The sequence below is a fragment of the Geotrypetes seraphini genome, chromosome 19 (genome assembly GCF_902459505.1).
Source record: "Geotrypetes seraphini chromosome 19, aGeoSer1.1, whole genome shotgun sequence".
Taxonomy (NCBI): Eukaryota; Metazoa; Chordata; class Amphibia; order Gymnophiona; family Dermophiidae; genus Geotrypetes; species Geotrypetes seraphini.
In genome coordinates this window covers 7376048-7397068 of record NC_047102.1, presented here as the reverse complement: position 1 = coordinate 7397068, position 21021 = coordinate 7376048, and the positions used below count along the sequence as shown (strand labels likewise).

General features: G+C 44.2%; 1 protein-coding gene across 1 annotated transcript in view; it reads left to right on the top strand.

The window, feature by feature from the left end:
* The window catches only part of SLC1A2 (solute carrier family 1 member 2), a 73373-nt gene extending 69196 nt beyond the window's left edge, over nt 1–4177 (top strand). Inside the window, exon 11 of the mRNA XM_033928680.1 lies at nt 3707–4177. Within this exon, the coding sequence (XP_033784571.1) occupies nt 3707–3775 (69 nt within the window). The 3' untranslated portion in view covers nt 3776–4177. The remainder of the gene's footprint in view (nt 1–3706) is intronic.
* The last annotated feature ends 16844 nt before the right edge of the window (nt 4178–21021 follow it).

The following is a 21021-nucleotide window of genomic DNA, read 5'->3' as shown; positions in this document are numbered from 1 at the left end:
AAATCGAGGTAGATGATGTCTATGGGCTCCCCTTTGTCCATGCGACTGCTTATTCCCTCAAAGAAGTACAGCAGGTTCGTTAGGCACGACCTCCCCTTACAGAATCCGTGCTGGCTTGTTCTCAGTAGGCCATTCCTCTCAATGTGCTCGCAAATGCCGTCCTTGATCATAGCTTCCACCATCTTCCCTATAATTGAAGTCAGGCTCACCGGCCTGTAGTTCCCGGGGTCACCCCTCGATCCCTTCTTGAAGATGGGTGTGACATTTGCCAATTTCCAGTCCTCTGGTACCTCACCCGTTTTCAAGGATAGGTTGCAAACATGTTGGATTGTGCCCGCTATTTCCTGTCTTAGTTCCTTCAGAACCCTTGGGTGGATCCCGTCCGGGCCCGGTGATTTGCCGCATTTTAACCTGTCTATCTGTTTGAGGACATCCTCCTTACTTACCTCTATGTGTTCTAATTTCTCAGCCTGTTCCCCACTCATTGAGGTCCTCTGAGTCCGGTATATTAGAAGTGTCCTTCGCTCGTGAAAACCGACGAGAAAAACGTGTTCAATCTCTCAGCTACCTCTTTATCCTCCTTAATCACTCCCTCCTGTCCCCATCGTCCAACGGCCCCACCTCCTCTCTCGCTGGTCGCTTCCCCTTAACGTAACTGAGAATGCCTTGAAGTTTTTCGCCTCCTTGGCCAGTCCCCTCTTCGTATTTCCCTTTTGCTTTTTTAACCTCCCGGTGGCATTCCTTTTGGCATTTCCTGTGCGCCTGACGGTTTTTCCTCTGTTGGGTCCTTTTTCCAACTCTGGAAAGATACTTTTTTGTCTTTTATCGCCCTCTTTACTTCTATTGACATCCAAACCGGGTCCCTTTGATCGCTTGTTCTTGCAGCCTTTCCTGAAACTGGGGACGTACATTCTTTGCGCTTCCTGCAGGGTGTCCCTGATAGGGTCCAGGCGGCTTCCCACAGTCTCCATCCTAAAGATGTTTCTGAGCTTCCTCCCCACCATTTCCTCATAGCAACATAGTTCCCTTTCTTGAAGTTCAGCGCAGTTGTTGCGGTCCTCCTAACTATGGGTGTCCCTCTTTCTAATGTGAATCTGATCATGTTGTGATCACTGTTTCCTAGCGGTCCTCCCACTTCTACCCCTCTTGCAGGCCCCCCTAAACCGTTTAGGATGAGGTCAAGAGTAGTACCCCCCTCGCGTCGGTTCTTTGACTAGTTGCTCCATGAAGCAGTCCTTCACAGCTTCTACAAATCCTGTCTCCCTCGTGCAGTTGGAGTGACCCGTACTCCAGTCTATCCCTGGGTAGTTGAAGTCCCCCATCACTGTTACACTTCCAGTCCTGCACTCCTGTTTCAGTTCCGCTTCCAAGTCGTGTCCGACTCCCTCTGGTGTACCAGGTGGTCGATAGTAAAGCCCCAGTTTTATGCCCGCACCCTTGTTTCCCGGTAATTTGACCCATAGCGATTCCAGCTCCTCTGCCTTTGTTGCCATATCCATCCTGATCGAGTGGATAGAGTCCTTTATATATAGTGCTATGCCTCCCCCCTTTTTGTGGGTCCTGTCTCTCCTGTAGAGCTTGTACCCTGGCAGCGCTACATCCCATTGATTTTCCTCTGTCCACCAGGTTTCTACAATCCCAATTATATCCAGGTCCTCCTCTTTGGCCACGACTTCTAGTTCACCCATCTTGGCCGTGAGGCTTCTTGCATTTGCGTATAAGCCCCGCAGGTCCCGACACCCCTGATCTAATTGCATCCTCCAGTATCTATCCCTAATTCAGACGCGCTTTAAAAACCTAACTTTTTATTAAATCTTTTGGGAAGTTAGATACAGGTCCGTTTATTGCATTTAGGGCACCTTTTACGAAGGCGCGCTAAGCGTTTTAGCGCACGCACCAGATTATCGCGCGCTAGCAGAAAATCTACCGCCTGCTCGAAAGGAGGCGGTAGCGGCTGGCGCGCATGGCAATTTAGCGCGCGCTATTCCGCGCGTTAAGGCCGTTAACGCGCCTTCGCAAAAGGAGCCCTCCGTTTCTGGATTCTTTATCTTTGGTGAACTGCATAGAACGTAACGGCTTTGCGATATAAAAGTGCGTTTTTAAAGCTTTTTTTGGTGCTTATTTTATTTGACTTCTAGAAAGAAAGAACGGTGCAAGACAAGCGACATGCATAGAAGTGGAAACAGAATGTTGCTCCGTCTATAACATAAGATAAAAATGTACTTCTCTACTTCAGTCACGGTTCATAGACAACAACGCGGAAGACAAAGGCGCGCGCCGACAACTGAGCGCAAGACGGAGGCGCGCGCCGAAGAAAATTACTGTTTTTAGGGGCTCCGACGGGGGGTTTTGTTGGGGAGCACCCCCAGTTTACTTAATACAAATCGCGCCGGCGTTGTGGGGGGTTTGGGGGGTTGTAACCCCCCACATTTTACTGTAAACTTAACTTTTTCCCTAAAAAGAGGGAAAAAGTAAAGTTTTCAGTAAAATGTGGGGGGTTACAACCCCCCCAAACCCCCCACAACGTCCCCACAACACGGTGCGATCTGTATTAAGTAAAGTGGGGGGGGTCCCCTCCCACGCCCCCCCGTCGGAGCCCTAAAAACAGTAATTTTCTTCGGCGCGCGCCTCCGCGCTGTGTTCAATTGTCTGCTCGCGCCTTTGTCCCGGCGCGCTTTTAACCTGACACCCTTCAGTCACTGTTAAGTTCTAAGCCAGGGGTGTCCAACCTGCGGCCCCGTGAAGTATTTTGCGCGGCCCCCGGTCGAGGGCGATGCAATATTTTCCTCTGCTGCCCCCGAGTGTTTACCGTCTCGCCGGCTCCCTCCTCTATCTTGCTGCAGCGTTTTGTGCGGCCCCAGAAACATTTTTTGTCGGCCAATGCGGCCCAGGGAAGCCAAAAGGTTGGACACCCCTGTTCTTAGCGGTTTACAAAAGAAAAATAATACAGACGAATGAAAAGTTTGAATAATAATAATAGTATTATAAGCATGACCATTCCATGATAGAGCAGCAAAATATCGCAGGTGCAAAGTAGAAGGTAGCCTTCGTAATCAATATACTCAAGTTTACTAGTGCAAATCTATGTATGTATGCCCAAACCTTTTCATAAGAAACTAGGGACTTGGAATTCATGTTTAATCTCTTCCTTTTTTAGTTAGCTGTCTATTTTGTTTCATTTATTTACAATGAAGCAAACAGCAACAAAATCTCCTCCAAAAATGAAAAGTCCTACCTTATCCATCTACTGCCAAATTAAAAAGAAAGCACAGCCGATGCTCGGTGACAAACCACTGCTCCTCTCCATCAAATCCCACCCCCCCCCCCTAAGCTTTCTAACAGTCCCCTACCATGCTCTTTACTCCGTCCAGGGGTCTAAAGTGGACTGGAGTAACCCGTTGCCTACCCTTCCTCACTATTTCAGACACTGGTCGGCCATTTTGAAAAACAGTAGTGGCAAGGGAGAAGTAACTGGGGACTACTCCAGCCTATTGAAAACCTATGGGTAGGAATGGGGGTTCAGTGAAACTGGAGGGCATACAGGGATAAGTGATTTAAGCCGTAGACGACCAGGGTTTTCTTTAACAGTGGTCAAAATGAAATGAACCAGGAAATATCATCAACATGTCATTAATGCATGAGACGCGAGTGTCATTTCCAAAGTGCCTCAACTTTTGAGACAGTTATTCATGATAATCACTTGCAGATCACGCTGGCAAACAACGGGCAAACTGCAGATGGCAATGCTGTCGAGGAAGAGCCACTGGACGCGTGAAAAGATCTGAACACAGACTCAAAAGGTCATCTTCTCTTCAGCCTCTCACGAAGGTAGCCTCATCGCAAAGGATGATGGGACAAGTGGCATTTTGGTGTTTGGAATGCAAATCTCTGCCTATTTTATCTGTGAATTGGATGTGTACAAATATTTTTGAGTATTCATTGCCAAGTAATGTCTTAAATGTCTATACGTTGAATATCTCACTTGTAATGCTGTAGCAGCGAGAGGGTACTATTTGAGTTCCTTGCATATAGAATAACGAAGCCTTACTATAACATCTTGACTTACAGAGACCATGGTTGCATGGCTCGTTCCAGCTGCCGCAGTGTAATATAACAGTATTATTTGACAGTATCAGTGGTTCTCGTCATATTTTAAAAGTCACTTCATTGGGGTTGGGGCAAGGGGGCAGCCATGTTGTCCTTTTGAACCAGTCTGTGGATTTTTTGAGCACATGGGCCTGAAAGGAAAATGATGGACCCTGAGCCCTTGCCTGGGGTGCTATTTTGTCTATTGACTGCCCTGGCGCTATTAATTTTATTAGACAACAGCAATAAATACCCTCATTATGTCTGAATATGCGACATGATATACATACTGATTAGGGACTGAAAGCACAAGGTGTTCATTATTATATGAGTAAAATGAAGTACCCTGAGTAGTATTATAATAAGGTTTTATTATATATGCACAGTAGTATGCAATAAATGCCCCAGTCTGTGCATGTACATATATTTTACAAACACGTGGATGTGAATATGCAGAACCGGACGTGTTCCCGAGTAAGAGTTGACTCCCGGTGACCACCCCAAGAGATTTTCCACCTTAGCGTGACGCAGGAGTGGTTTGTCACCGCCTTCTCCTGAGACATGGAGGGTTAAGTGACTTGCCCAAGACCACAGAGAGCCACTGCGGTTTTGGAACCTGGGCCCTCAGGTTCCCAGCACGCTGCTCTCTCTCTCTCCCCGTCCATGTGTGTAAGCATATAGGTGCTTATTTCAGAAGCCGTATGCATTCTATACATGCTTTAAGAATGCATGCGCCTATAACTCGATCCCAATTTGACAATGTGAAGATATAGATGTCCAAATTTCACAAGCATGCAAATGGAAAGGGCACACAGTGGGGGGTGTATTTGGGGTGCGACTTGGAAAGGGCTAAAAAAATAACCATGCTTACCAATTTCAAAGAGGGAATTCGGGTCAATGCCCAAAAAGATGAACATTGGGATCTACAGTCGATATCTAGGTTTCAGAAAAATGCTCTACTACAAGAATTAGAGGACGTCATGTTCTTAATCCCCCAGTGTTTCTTGTCCCCACCAAAAACAATATTGACCAAGGATAGGGGGCTTTATTACAGCATCAGAAAACATAGACGCATATGTTTGTAAAATGACTAATGTGCCGTACATCCATGTTTTTGTTGTCGCGGCGTGCATGTTTGGCGTTCATGAGTGTTTTGCTAACGCTACCTTTTTCACAAAAGCAAATCAAGACGGGTTGCAATCAAAACTATTCCGTCAGAAAAAAGAACGCCATCATCGCGTCGGACGGTTAACAAGCGTACAAGATTTCTACAGCCATCCTCCCGATTCTATTCCACACCAGCCGACTGCGAGCCTAGCAAAGAGATATTGACATTTAAGACGTTTATGTTTCCGATATGGACGGTCCTGCCCGTTTTATGATGTATTGTAGTGCAGGCTTTAAGGAGCATGTTCTAGAAATGGTGCCTTAAGTTAGGCACTGGTAGACACCCTACTGGTGTCCAACTTAATTGGCAACGCCATTAAAAAACATTAAAAAATCATTAAAAAAAAATATAGGTGTCTAGAAAACCAGAGGCTTCGTCGCATCTGTGGAGGCACCGTAGAATGCCTAAGGTTGGAGTAGGCATGGACTATGTTTGAGGCAGCTGTATTTATACAAACGGCATCACTGCATGATTGGACACGCGATCAGCGGCCATTTTTTAGTTGGTATCGCCAAAACTTGGATCCTAGTCGGGATTGTGTTTTTTTTGGAACTTTGCTTATTTTAAACTTTGATACAGACTGGAAATAAAGGATCTCTGGCCATTCGGTTTGATTTGACATCTCCAGTGCCTCTTCTTGTTCATTTTTTAGTTGGCCATCAGTATAGGCACCGTTTGTAGAATCCAGCTCTGTGTTAGTAGATCTTGTTCCAGCGGAACATCAAACCAGCGGATTATACCAGCGGAACTCTAAACTAGAGGTCTGCATGGGAACGGGGATTGTGCGAATCCACACCTTTTCTGGGCTCTGTCCCAGAGGGAATCTCCTCCGTTAGTCTCTCTTTAGGTAAATAGGATCTCCACACCTCCTCTGGGCGTTGTCCCAGAGGGAATCTTGTAAGCTCTCTGAGCTTCTACTCACCGAGTCCTTGTAGGCTGTTTCTTCTCCCTTGGATCAAAAGCTTCCGGATTCTGTGGAAATGCAGATCAGACGATTGAGGCTTGATCTTGTTTTCTCTCATTCCTCTTTCTCCCTGTAGGAACCTGGGCTGGAAAATGTGTTTCCTGATTCAAGTTTATCCTCTAACAATTGTGGTAGGTACTCTGAGCTAAGTGGATTTGATAAGAGTCATTTTGGTTCCTTAACAATATCCAGGTATAATGGCCAGGGACCGGAATCAAGACAAAGAACCTCCCCTGGGATGGATATTTATATGAGCCTAAATTTTTCTCCAAGGGCTGGATCTCCTCCTTCCCTATCAGGGAAATCACAGCTGGCCATGGGAGGAGATAGTGAAATATCAGAACTGCTTCTGGTCTGCTAGGGTGCTGAAGATTCTATTAGTGCTACATAGGGAGAACCTTAGCCATCTCCACCCCAGCTATTGTCAAATTGGGCGTGTCAGGTATTTTCCAATCCTGGAACAGAACATTGGAGGAGGGTGTGGCCTAGTGATTAGAGCTGCAGTCTCAGCACCCTGAGGTCATGGCTTCAAATCCTGCGCTGTTCCTTGCGACGCTGGGCAAATCACTTAATCCTCCACTACCCCGGGTACATCAGATAGACTGTGAACCCACTGGGACAGACAGGGAGAATGCTTGAGTGCCCGATTTGCAACCCATTCTGCGCTCCTTTGGGAGGATGGGTTAAAAAAAATCAAGTTATACCTAGCCATTGGTCACTCGAAACGGTGTTGTAGCAAGTGCAACCACTGATTCTTTGTGTAAGCATGAAGACAAGACCTCTCCTCTCTGCACTTGTAGATAATGTTGGTGCCTATGTGTAATTTTAGCAAAATGGCTTTATACCCGGTGTGTTTTTTTGCTCTTCATTGAATTGCAGTGGCCCTTCTGACTTTTTCTTTACGAAGTAGACACCTTCATGGTGGCATTGATATGACTAGTTGTCCGTGTTTGATAAATTTACATCTAAAAAGGAAAAATCACATTACTAGTGATACTGTTGAAAACTCATGTACGCAGCCAACCTGTTGTAAATAGCTTCACCATTTGTAGATAACTGGTGATGTTTGTGGCCGGTCTCTCGTTTTATAGAAGTGTTAATGACGTTTGTTTGCAATGCATTATGACAGTCTAGGAAGGTAGGTACAAGTATCTGATGAGATTAGATCATGCTAAAATCATACTAGAGTCAGCACAAGTATCCCATGGAAAACGCTGAGCTTTATAATTCCATGTCTCCTGCTCTCTCTGCCTCTCATGGATGCCTTCTAGTACCATTTACAGGGGATTAATGTGGCTGAACACCCAATGACACTGTGTATGAGCATTGGGAATGATGCCCTCTAGGGTCAGGGAAGACGATTCCCCCAGAGTGTTGCATGGGGTGTTCTGTAGGCATAGGTTATGAGGGGTGGGGGGGGGGGGGGGGGGACAGCACTTCCCAAATGTTGTAGGCTTTAATTAAAGAATGACACGGGGACAAATTTTTCCCCGTCTCCGTGGGAACTCATGTCCCCGTGCAGTCTCGTTGAGTTCTTTTCGTGTCCCTACCCCATTCCTGCAAGCTCTGTCCTCATCTGCACAAGCCTCAAACGCTTTAAAATCATGCGTTCGAGGCTTGTGCGGTTAAGGCAGAGCCTACAGGAGTGGGGCAGGGACAGCGACCAAAACTCGCGGGGACGGGACGGGAAAATTGAGTTCCTGCGGTAATGGGGGGGGGGGGAATAAATCTGTCCTGGTGTCATTCTCTAGTTCTAATGCTGATTTGCACCTCCCTTTGTCAATAAGACAATGACACCATCCATTCAAAGTCACTGCTGCACCCCTGAAGTGACAGTATCCTATGCAAACTGAGGTTACACACCTGTAAAGGCAGCCCTTCTTCCAGTAAGTATACACAGCACAGGTGTTATAGGGCATCTATCCCCGGATAATCCCTGCCTTTCTTGTGCAGTCTTAAACAAGCACAAATCTGATATTAATCGCTCCTGAAAGCACATACTCATAACTCCATGTACTCAGTGACATAAACCGACCCATTTTCTGCACAGATGTAAAATGTGAAAGTCCTTCTATATATCTAGCCTTTAAATCTTGAACCCGTGAACAAAATTCAAGCACAGATACAAGAAGAGAAGCACAGAAAGCCTACGGCATAAGAAAAATGTGAAAGGATAGCAAAGGCCTCGTCAGCGTTAAACTCACCTTCAGCCAGTCCATGGAAGATATAGGAGTTTATCAGCGGGATGTCGGAAAATAGAGTGTCCAGAGGTTTTACATTATCGAGACAATATCCAATACCAGCATGTCTTGATTCATCCCACAAGCTGTCGGGAATGGTGGTAGGGAACAATCCAAAGCTCTCGTGCTGGTGAGAAGCTTCCAGGACTCCTTTGAGGAGAAATGTATGCGTTGACGTGACACCAGTACTTAGAAGCTGGTCTTCCCAGTAGGGCACCATTGGTCTTAGGCACTGGAGCCCGCCATGAGACTTGGGGCTCCTTTTCCTAAGCTGCGGTAGAGGTTTTAGCACGCGCATTGAGCTGGTGTTAGTTCTTGGCACGCAGTGCGGGGTTAGCGCACCTTAGAAAAAGGAGCCCTTAGGGTTACCGTATGCCTCCAGAAAAAGGAGCAAAAGAACCCAAAAAGTAATAAAGATACCACAATCCACAAATCAAAATGCAAAACCAGAAGTGGATCTTATTACTAGGCCAAAATTAACCCAAACAACTGACAATTTTAAGAAAATGAATTTTTACTATTAGTAATCAATCAACTTTATCAATACATAAGCCCCCCCCGAGTTGTGGAGAAAGGATCTCAGAAAGGTTGTTGATGCACAAAAATCAGCTGGAACCGCTGTTTAGCTAAAGCAACCATATTCTAATCATCGATCCTCCGCCACCTCCATAAAGCTTACAACGTGCAAACTGCAACGCTGTGTTTTGTGTGTGCAAAAAAAAAAAAAAAAATGCAAATCTTTAATTGTGCAAAAAAGTTTTTTTTATAAATAGTATTTTTTAAAAAACATTTTCTTATCTATGCACTTATATGTAAGAAAATGTTTCAGAAAACTCTAAAAAAAACTTTGTTATTCTCACAATAATTAGTTTGCCTATAAGGCCTAGGTAATCGTTATGTATTACAGGACTCACTTTTGCGGTATGCCAGGCTAAACTCTATTACCTTCCTTTTTTCTTATCTCTATGTATTTCCTGGTCTTCTGATTTTTGTTAACCGAGTCGAGCTCCGACTGGAGATGACCCGAAGATTAGATTACATTATTGATGACCCGACAGAGTCCTTTTCAAATCAGCAAGCATACAGCAAGCCACAGACCTTGCAATATGACTGGGGTGGGGGGCACTGAACCTAAATCACCCCTAAATCACAGTGAAGGAATTTCTTCCCGCATTATGGGCGTTTGGGTATCCATTGCACCCGGGCAGCTGTCACCTGTCACACAAACAAAACCTTTCAAATCGAGGGATGACCCCAGCATCTACTGAAAGAGAATCTTTGCACCCAAGCCAGACACGATACAGTGTACACCTCAATCCCATCCTGTGCCAATATTAAATTTGCTCCTCTGGGAACAGTAGAAATAAGCTTTTTAGGACTACTATTTAACGTAGGGTCAAAGCACAGATAATCTGATCCTCGAAGGAATTTTTAAGTACTGTAGCAAAATCTAAGAACAATATTTAAATGTCGCTTTGAGACGTGTTGTGAAGCGTCTCTGGTATCTTCCTGTTGAAAGACTAATGACTAAAAAAGGTAACCCTTCTCTGCTCCAACGTTCCTTCCAAGGTGCTCAGGAATTTGTCACTTATGTTCTTTTCACGGAACTGCACAATTTCAATCGTGAGGCTCAATCAGGTCTCCCGCAGAACTGATCAGCCCCCTCGCGTTTGAAACTGCAGGCATCCTCAACATTAGGGACATGGATGGTGGACTCCTGTGTGCGCACTGCAGAGGGAACACTAGGCTGCTCCGTCTGGGTCCTTCTGTGGCTTTTGTAGAAGAGAATGTGTGTCTTCCTGTAGTTACACTTTTCTAGTGAATTATTTTATGAAGATTTGTTTTTACTCTTGTTTTATATGGTTTCTTACTGTGTGAAATAACTTTCTGTAACTTTCATGAATTACACTGGAATTTCTTTGCATATTGCAGAATTAATCAATGAAAACATGGAAATAAAAGATTTCACTAAGTGTTATGCTGTTCGTGTACAGATCAATAAATGTTGGTTTCTAACTCTCTGGTCTTGCCTTATTGCATGTGTCTGAAATGGGAAGAGGGGGAGCATTCCGAGTGATTAAAATCTGCAATGATTGACATCCATGAAAGGGAGATTCAGCAAAGTCCCTCTTAATAATAGCTTATAGACTTTTCTTTTATGAAATGAGCCAAACTTTTTTTTAAACCCTGCTAAGCTAACTGCTTTCACCATGCAATCAATTTCTCATGCATATACACTGAAGTAAACTTGAAAATGTAACTGGCTAAGGATGCCTTGAGAAAGGTATTGAGAAGTAGTCAATAAAAAAATAAAAATAAAAGAATGTGCTTGGTTATAGTCACAGTGTAGCCCAACACTAGCTGCTAGAAATGCACTGAAAGTCTCAAATTCCTCTCTTTTCTGTAACATCTCTGGGAGGAGTTGTTTAAAAAAGAAAAAAAATACTGCAACTGAGTAAAAATAGTAGACGAGTTTAAGGAGCAGTAGGCCAAAACTTTCAAAAAGTTTCTGTGACAATTCTTATGTGATCTTTGTGACTTTAATTCCTGCTCTTCATCCATCATTTTGGGGGGCGTGGGAGGACACAGCATTTTGGGCCAGGATGTAAACAGGAAATTAAGGGACATAAGTCAAGGAGCCACAATTAGTTGGCAAGTGCACACAGAAACGCTGCAAATATGTGAGACAGAGCAACACAAAACACATCTGTCTGAACTTTATTAGCTTAAGATAATGAGAAACAGAAAAGCAATTCCATTCAGTCATGTTGAAAGTTTTTCTTTGAAGTTACCCCTTCATTCTCTAACTTGACAACTAACGTTAGGCACCAAAGGGGTAGATTCAATAACTGGTGTCTTACACTTAGGTGCTGGGCCCCTAATTTAGGGTCCCTTTTACAAAGCCGCGGTAGATTAGAAAACAGCGATGATACAAAAATATCAGCTTTCCCCTTCTCTCTTTCTCTTCACAAAGATCTTTTACATAGGTGGAGGGAAGGAAATCTCCAAAATCAGGATTAGGCGAAGTGGTTATAACGAATGGTAGCTCCACACAGTGACTCATGGACGCCTTGAAGTGCTGGCAGCTGCGATTCCAGGAAATAAAACGACACACATTCCTTCCATCGGCTTTCAGACTGAACAACACTTGGCACCGAGGGCAAATCTGGGCTTGCCTGCTTCAGATCCAGACAGGTGGTAGCCCTTGGGCTCACTCTCAGTACATCTTTTTTAATTAAACGCATCTTGGCATGAGGGTTCTTGCAATTGGTTGACTCATAGGCTTGCAATAGATTCTGTCAAGGGATGACTGTCACTCTGTCTATTGGTCTTTTGGAAAGTAAGGAATTGTTCGATGTCTTACCTGGATCGAGCTGGGAAATCATTTCCCCCATTAGACCCAAACCTGGTAAAAGCTGGACTCAGGAGAATGTGTCAACAAAGTACGAGATTTCTGCAATTACAGCATCCTTGTTGAAAGGGGTTGAATTCATGCAGTGGAAGATCTCTATGAATGTATTCCTATGAGTCATAGCATGTACAAGTGAAAAGGAAGCATACCATCTGCCTGTCTGTGCATAACCTACTGATTGGGAAGAGGACAGGTGGTTGCAGATGCCAACGGCAAGCAACTCAGAACAAATCCAATAAAGAACCTCAGCTTTTTTTGTGTTTTTTTACATTAATTATGCAATTTACATTAATTGTGGTTGTTTAAATCCCTAAAGTTTTGACTATAATTGACGCGTTTCATGACCGTTGACCTAAACTCGTAAACCTGGCCTCGAAGATATCGACCGATTACATGGCATGACGTAAACCCAATCGGGATTAAATGCCATGCCTACCCCCGCCCGAATATCCTTGCTTCAAACCTGATGCCCCCAGCCACGAGTGTGTGCTCATTCCACCCTCCCAAACACCATTTGATGTCTATACCCAACGCTTTCCTTTTTGCTGTAAATGCCCTCTGTCCTCTCCCCTCCCAGCAGTAGACTGTATACCCACAATTAACCGTGTACCTCTAAAACGTTATGATTGTATGGTTTCTTCCCTACGATATAGAATGTACCATTACTCTTACACCTCAAACACTGTGAATGCACTACTGTGACCCGTTCTGAGCTCCTGAATAGGATGGGATAAAAAGCTGAATTAAATAAACAAAAACAGGCCGTTCAACACGTCAGTAGGGTAACTTTCACAAAAACGTAAGGGAACGACATTTCACGAGTTAAGAAAAGGGCAAATGGAGGATAATTCTGTACCAGGGTACCTACCAAATGCGTTGGTTAAGAAGCCATTGTAAGCGTATCCTATAATGAAAAGTAGGCACCTACCTTGCAGAACACTAGCGTTAGTGACTGAAAGCATGCTTCCATGTAAGGCATGACCACGCCCAGTTGTGAGCGAGAACATTCATAAAGTGAATTTATGCTGTGCACTTTTCTAGTCAGTCTAGAACAGGTCATTCACACACAGAAGTGGCCACCTTGTTGTTGATAAGTGCCATCGACTCGTGCTCGAGTCCTAACGACTTGATGATGATGTCAAGTTTTCGTGGCGGAGTACAGAAGTGGATTGCCAGGTCTTTTTCCTGCGCCGTATAAATTCGATGTCTCATCAAACGCGATCCTCTGCCTCCAACACGGCCCATCTGCTGCCGCCCAGATGGGTGGTACATCAATCTGACATCTCCGCTAGCAGCCTGTCAACCTAGCGAACTACCGACGGCACAGCTTTCAGGTTCACAGATGCGCGCATACCCCAGTGGCACGAAAAGCCCATGTACCATGATTGGAGAGTAACCACTTACATGGGTAAAATATGACATACCACCATTTACATACTTTTTGGCTGCCCAGAACTAGGTGACTCCTTATATTATTATCCATTAATGCTCAATCACGATTCGGAAAATGTAAAATAAATGTCATTTTTGTTTAGCTTGAGGCATTACTTGCTTAAAAGGCTATCATTTGGGGGTTTAAAAAGAAGATTACCATTGCATTTTATTTGACGATGTCTGAGGCACTGAATAGCCCAGGGCACAAGAACATATAGGTCACTTCTCCATAATCATTGCCAAACTGGGACAGACCGAAGGCCCATCAAGTCCAGTATCCTGTTTCCAACAGTGCCCAATTCAGGTGACAAGTAACTGAGAAACCCCCCCCCAGATTTTATGTTTCTTATCCCATGAATAAGCAGTGGATTTTCCCAAGTCCATCTTAATAATGACTTATGAACTTTGCTTTAAGGAAATTATTTTTTTAAACCTTGCTAAGCTAACTGCTTTTACCATATTTTCTGTCAACAAATTCCAGAATTTAATTAGATGCTGAACGAAGAAATATTTGCTCTGATTTGTTCTATATTTACTACATAGTAGCTTCACTGCGTGCCCCAGAGTCCCACATATTGCTCTCCCTTTTATTTGTTAGAATTTAGCTCACACCTCTTTCAGAAGGAGCTGAAGATGAGTTACATTTAGGTGCATCAGATATTTCCCTGTCCCCCAAAAGGTTTACAATCTACAGTAAGTTTGAAGCTGAGACAACTGATTTGGCCAAAATTGTAAGAAGCAACGGCAAGATTTGAACTGGGCTTCCCTGGATGTTAGCCTGGACCATTAGCCACTAGGTTTCTTCTCCTCTCCGTGCCATTTTGGAGAAGTTGTTGCATCTTGCCTACCAAAGAGCAGGAGTCCAAAAGCCGGGTGTGGTACCTCAGGCCTGGCACCAGCTCTTTCCCAGTCATGAGGCCAACTGTGATTCACAGCGAGAGAAGCACCCAGGGATTTGCTGAAAGTGAGTGAAAAATAACCTTGTTCTTATTATTGGTAGCAAGGAGAAAGTGAGTAGCTTGTTTGGCTGGTCTAATCCAGGCCATTTTAAAATTGATTCTGCTGTTCTCCACAATAGAGAATAACACCGTGACAAAATTCATCACTGTCCCTGTCACCGCGGATAATCACGGGAAACCATCTCTATGTCATTTATTAAGGAGAGAGGGAAGAATCAGTCAGCCACTGACCCTCAAGCTTTGTATTGAAGAATGCTGGACTGAGGTTGAGATAGACGCTAAAGCATGACAGTTCTGGTATCCAGAGCAGATACTATGATGTCATAATACCTCATTCTACCAATGCTGAAGAGCCAACCTCATCAGTGATGTCACAATAGCTTCATTATCCTATACTTGGCTCACATAAGAATCAGAATATGAATGGACATAGCCAATGACCCTCAAGCCTTACATTGAAGAATGCAGGTGTCGGAGGACTGAGGTTGAGATAGACACTAAAGCATGACAGTTCTGGTATCCAGAGCAGATACTGTGATGTCATAATGCCTCATTCCACCAATGCTGAAGAGCCAACCTCATCAGTGATGTCACAATAGCTTCATTATCCTATACTTGGCTCACATAAGAATCAGAATATGAATGGACATAGCCAATGACCCTCAAGCCTTACATTGAAGAATGCTGGTGTCGGAGGACTGAGGTTGAGATAGACACTAAAGCATGACAGTTCTGGTATCCAGAGCAGATACTGTGATGTCATAATGCCTCATTCCACCAATGCTGAAGAGCCAACCTCATCAGTGATGTCACAATGACTTCATTATCTTATACTTGGCTCACATAAGAATCGGAGTCCGAATGGGCCCAGCCACTGACCCTCAAGCCTTGCGTTGAAGAATGCTGGTGTAGAAGGACTGAGGTTGAGGTTTCCCGTGGTTATCTGCGGGGACGCAAATGGTCATTCTCTATTACTCCATAACTTAGATGAAGGTCTGCGAATTCTCCAGCTCTGAGAAATGAGTCTTGATCCACCTCCACACAGCAAAAGAACCCCCCCCCTAATTGAGTTACAGACAACATTGAGAAAATAAACTCTCCAAGCTTTATTCAGTAAATTTTTACCTAAAAATAACATTTTGGATGGAAACTGTGGTGCTTTCTAATCAAACAGCAGTGGGGCAAAACAATTTGGCCAGATCTATCAAAGTGCTTTGGAGATGATCTGCGCAAGGCTGTACAGCTCTATGACGCTACTGTACCCCCCGTTCCAGACCAAACACGAAATGCTGCACAACGAAGAAGCATCAAAGAATACAAGGGGCAAAGTACAAAAGTACATCAACGTTACCCAGACAAAATAAAAGACCTTTTCAAGAACTGAAATGCGAAAAATACAGTCATTTTTTTTTTAACCAAGGCAACTGTTCAATCTGTCCAAAACCTGAAATTATTGTCATCTGCAGGGAAAAAAAAAACATGTTTGTGTACTGTTCAGGAATAACATTAACGCCATGATTTCTTACATAGGGCTTTTCAGGGTTGACGCACAGAATATCTATATTCTATTAATTCAAGAGGGGGAGGAGTATGGATTTGATCTCATGAATATGCACTGTGACAATTTTAAAAATCCAGATGGTCTTGCTGCTCCCCCCCCCCCCCCCCCCCGGGACTAGAGAGTGACACACTTTCTTCATGTCTTTAGAGATGACATTCCTCATAACTAAAGGTGAACTTTATTCCTTGGAGGGGCTCAGAATCAGCAAGCTCTGTTCCCATAGACCAGTGTACCGCAAACTGGGTGCCCTGGCCCACTAGTGTGCCTCGTGAGATTTCAGGTGTGCCGTGGCACACTGGGGAGGAGGAGAAGGGCCGGCGCAGGCTGACTGCCTACGCGATGCGCCTCTCACGGCGAAAGACACGTCCTGTAGACCATCAGCCGGCACCAGTGCCTCGCCTTCTCTCCGGCCCTCTTCACTGCTGGCACCTCCCCACTGGCGTCGGGGACCCATACTGAGGGCCTTCACGCACCCGCAGACACGACGTGCACGTGATGTCACCGCGGCGCCGCCGGCGGAGACCCAGAACGGACAAGCAGCCTTCACGACTCAAACGCTTACGTCTCTAAACTGCGGAATTCTAAATTGCAAATGAATATTTTTCTTTCGATTCCCGGGCATTCATGCTTCGCTTTACAAGTATTTATTGCTTAAGTTCTATTTGGAAATTTATTTAAAAAAAAAAAAATTACAGAGGTACGGGGAAAGGGAAGTGGTACGAGTGCGGCAGGAGGGGTGTGGGGAAGGAGTTTGCGGAGGTGGGGGGGAGGGGCCACTGGGCGAAGCATTAGTAGAGATACAATTTGTGCTTGTTCTTCATAAAATTTTTTGTTAAAAATGATCCACTCCAGGTGTCAAATATGCCAGGTAGACAACTGCAAACAAAACGCTGCAAAAACAGTCAAACAAGCGTTGGGGTGGCAAGCGTGAATTTTCTAATTTCCAGAAAAGCTGTTTGGATGTAGATATGTAGAAATGCAGGTTAGTAAGCAACTCGTGAGACCTTTAGATCGGGATAACCTCATGCGTTAATCACAAGTTATAGCCTCTGCGTTGTGCATGTGTCTGAATTTTCAAATTACATCATCTTTTGCTCATGGAACACTGCCCGGATTATAAATGTACGAAGTCCAATTAAAGAAGCATCACCTACAGTGTGCTGGCTGACTTTTATGCCAATATTGGAAACAATGTGCAGTTTAATTGCCCAAAGATGTCCCCCGACGTGGCTTTTGTGAACAGATCATGACATTTTTCACACCTGAGAGAAAAAAAAATACCAGCCTACGACATTTCTTTTTCTCATACTGGGATAAATGTAGCCGAGTAGCCTGAGCAGGAAGCAGGGGCTGATTTAATTAAACCGGCTTCACAAAGGTGGCCGAGATATATAGTATTTTATGCAGATCAGTTCTCATTCAGACAGATGTTCAATTTGTAATGCTTCCCCCTACAGGAGGACAAGGGTGCTGCAGCAATAGAACATCAACATGGCTGACATGGCTGACTCCTACTCAGGCAAAGGGCAGGTATGATAGACTGAATCGTGGACCCAGTGTTAGAAATACTGGAGCCCAGGGCAGCAATTTGGGAGGCTTCCATTTTGGGCAGGTTTGGGGGCCTCTATGACACAAGGACCCGGGGCAATTGTCCTGTTTGCACCCTCTAATGCCAACCCTGCTCAGTCATGCTCTAATTAGTCAGAGGGGTCTGGACAAGAGCACAAACTTCAAATGAGATCTACATGTGAGTCCTAAATAAAGAGGCTGCTCTTTCACTGAATATGCCAATTAGCAGCTAATGATCATATTAAGTTACACTGCGACTGATATTCTATAACCTGCACATGCAACTTTGTGCATAGAATTAGGGGGAACGGGGATAATTTTATAAAGGTTTTCCTAAATGAAAAATACCACTTATAACATTTTCCTCTCTTTACACGTAACAGGGCAACAGACCCTCATAATTGAAAAAATATGACTATGTTCTGCAAAAAAATAAGGCCTCCCTCCCCCCCCCCAGGGCTTCTTCTCCTGGGTTCTCAAATTTGAATATCCGTCTCAAAAAGGACAAGCATAGGCAGTCTCAGTTTTACCCTACAGCATGTGGTCCCATTTGTTTTAGAAAGAAGAATGCTGTATTTCAGTATTTCCATGCATGCCATGATACAAACTCAGGTCCAGCCCAAACTTCCCCTCATGACTTGGAACAATCTCATTACCTTACCTAAAGGGACAATCAGGGGGGAAAATACGGATCGTGCTTATTTATCTCCAAAAATCAGATTGTAAGCTCTGTTGAGTAACAGTTATATATCACTTACGACCTATTCGGATACTCAAGTATTTTTCCCTATCTGTCCCGGTGGGCTCACACTCTGTCTAATGTATCCGGGACAATGGAGGGATTAAGTGAGTTGCCTGGTGTCACAAGGAACAGTGTGGGATTTGAACCCACAACCTCAGGGCGCCGAGGCTGTAACTCTAACCACTGCACCACCCACTCCTCAGCAGTAACAAATGAAGAGAGAGAACTTGAACAAAGTCTCTCGAGAATCTCTACACAATCCCCACAGATGAATTCCAGGGATCTGTTAAGGAACGGCAATCAAAAGAGCTTTTAAGGCAGAGCAGGAAAGAAGGATTCATGGGTTAATCATAGTTGGTAGTTTGAAGGGGGGGCCAGGCATGAAATGGGCAGTGCTACTTTATTTGACTACTGTGCCTTGTGGTAATTTTATTTATTTTTTTTTTAATCTTCTAAAGTCTGAATGTCCACCGTTCCTTTGGAATTCAGAACTAATAAAATATTTGCTCAATGAGATGAGAGAACGTTTTCGTTAGCAGAAAAAATTAAAATGGTTGCTTAACATGAAACAGGTGGCATTGCCTACTGTGCCCAAGTTGAAGACTGCGTGCTCTTGAAAAGGGAGGATTAAGCTGCTGCTTTAGAACCACGATGGATGGAATGATCTCAGAAACGAGAAACCTCAAAAGAGGTCACTAGAAAACAAGCCACCTCTTTACAGAACCCCAATGCACGCAGCTCTGAGCCAAACTGTTTATTCTCATTGGTCATATAACCTGCAGCGTTATATCGAGACGGTCATGCTGAGGGAACGGAAAGAACGTTGGCCGTTTCCGTCTTGCCAAACCCAACAGGTAGTTAGGGCTGTAGAAAGGTGGAGAAAAGCTTGATGATGTAGCACCGTGCGACTGCTAACTTTAAGAAAAAATCCAGTCAATTGCCGATGCTGTGTTCTCTAACGGGACTGGCTGCAGAAAGCTCGTTAATCAAGGCATCGCAAGCAAAACCCTGGAAAATTCTTTGTCTCAAGAGCCTATGGAATGTGTATCGTTTATCATTTCTTTCAGTCTTGCTTCATTGCCTTATCTGCAATACAAGTCAAAATGGTTTACATACATATGCTGAGGTATAGAAAGAAAACTCCAAAACTAATCAAACAAAAGCAAACAAGACACAACATGCAGACTCCCTGTTGGCTCCCTGTGTACTTTATAGAGTCCAGTTTAAATATGCCTGTGTCACTTTTAAAATCCTCTTCGGTATTTTTACTCTCTTATCTTGGAATCTTTATAGATTCTTTTTTGCAAGGGGTGACCAACAACTTAAGCTATCTTGTCCTTTTAGTAAAGGTATCAAAAGAACCAAGACTTTTGGTCAATCTCAAACGCCTCAAACGCTTTAAAATCCTAAGTAGCAATGTTCTAGAGCTCAGATTGTGATGTCATAATGCCTCAGTCCACCAATGCCTAAGCTCCGTCCTCATCTGCACAAGCCTCAAACACTTTAAAAGCATAAGTGTTCAAGGCTTGTGTGGTTAAGGCAGAGCTTGCAGGAATGGGGCAGGGAGAGGAGACAGCGACATAACTCGAGGGGACGGGATGGGGAAATTGAGTTCCTACGAGGACAAATTTGTCCCCATTTCATTCTCTAGTCCAGATTCTAATTGCTCAAAGTGTGAGCATAAGACAGCTACCCTTGGTCATGTTTTATTCTTGCACAGCAATTCAGCATTTTTGGAGGGGGATTTTACAGTACATCTCTGAGTTATGGCAGACCCGTTGCGTTCTGACACCTGATTTTTTCTAAATGTACAGCAGCAGCGTCTGTTCCTAAGGGCATGAGGCACTTTTTGAAGGTGACCCTTCTATTGGGAGTTCAAGCTCTGTTATTACATTGGTTGGCTGCGACGCCCCTATCCCTGGCACAATGGAGGGCGCTCCGCATACAGTATTTGCAGACGGAAACGACAGAGGATTCCCACTTGGATTCTCCTGGAGCGAGAAGGCTGGGGTCTACTTGGGAACCGTTTTGGAACTCATTAATGCCTACTGCCCGAAACCGCTTGCTTAATTTATAATTAGCCTGTTCCGTTGCATTTATCTTTCTACAATGGAGCAATGGTGGTCCTTGAGCTTAGGGGTGGGGGTGGGAAGGGAGAAAATGAAAATGTAACTATTGTGAAGTTATCTGTTCACTGCAATTTATTTATATTAAAAGAATGGCTTGGAAATAATGTGCTAATATTTGGTGGCTTTTATGCTTTCAACGCGCAGTAACGGTTATAAAGTGTTTCTAAAAGGTATTTAGTTGGCATTTCATACATGAGTTAATTAAATAGTGACGAATGCCAACAGAGTCCTGAGAAATCCAGCAAAAACTGACCTGTGAAATGCCAGTGGTATATGATTCTCATTAGAGTGCCGACAGCAAAGAAACAGCCCTTCGGACTAAAGAGGACTGCGAAGAATTGCAAAGGGACTTGAACAAACTAGGGGAATGGATGACGAGATGGCAGATGAAGTTCAACGTTGAGAAACGTAAAGTATTACATGTGGGAAACAGAAACCCGAGGTACAACTATACGATGGGAGGGATATTATTGAATGAGAGTACCCAAGAAAGGGACTTGGGGGTAATGGTGGACATGACAATGAAGCCGACGGCACAGTGCGCAGCGGCCGCTAAGAAGGCAAACAGAATAATCAAGAAGGGTATTACAACCAGAACGAAAGAAGTTATCCTGCTGTTGTATCGGGCAATGGTGCGTCCGCATCTGGAGTACTGCGTCCAATATTGGTCGCCGTACCTTAAGAAGGACATGGCGTTACTCGAGAGGGTTCAGAAGAGAGCGACACGTCTGATAAAAGGGATGGAAAACCTTTCATA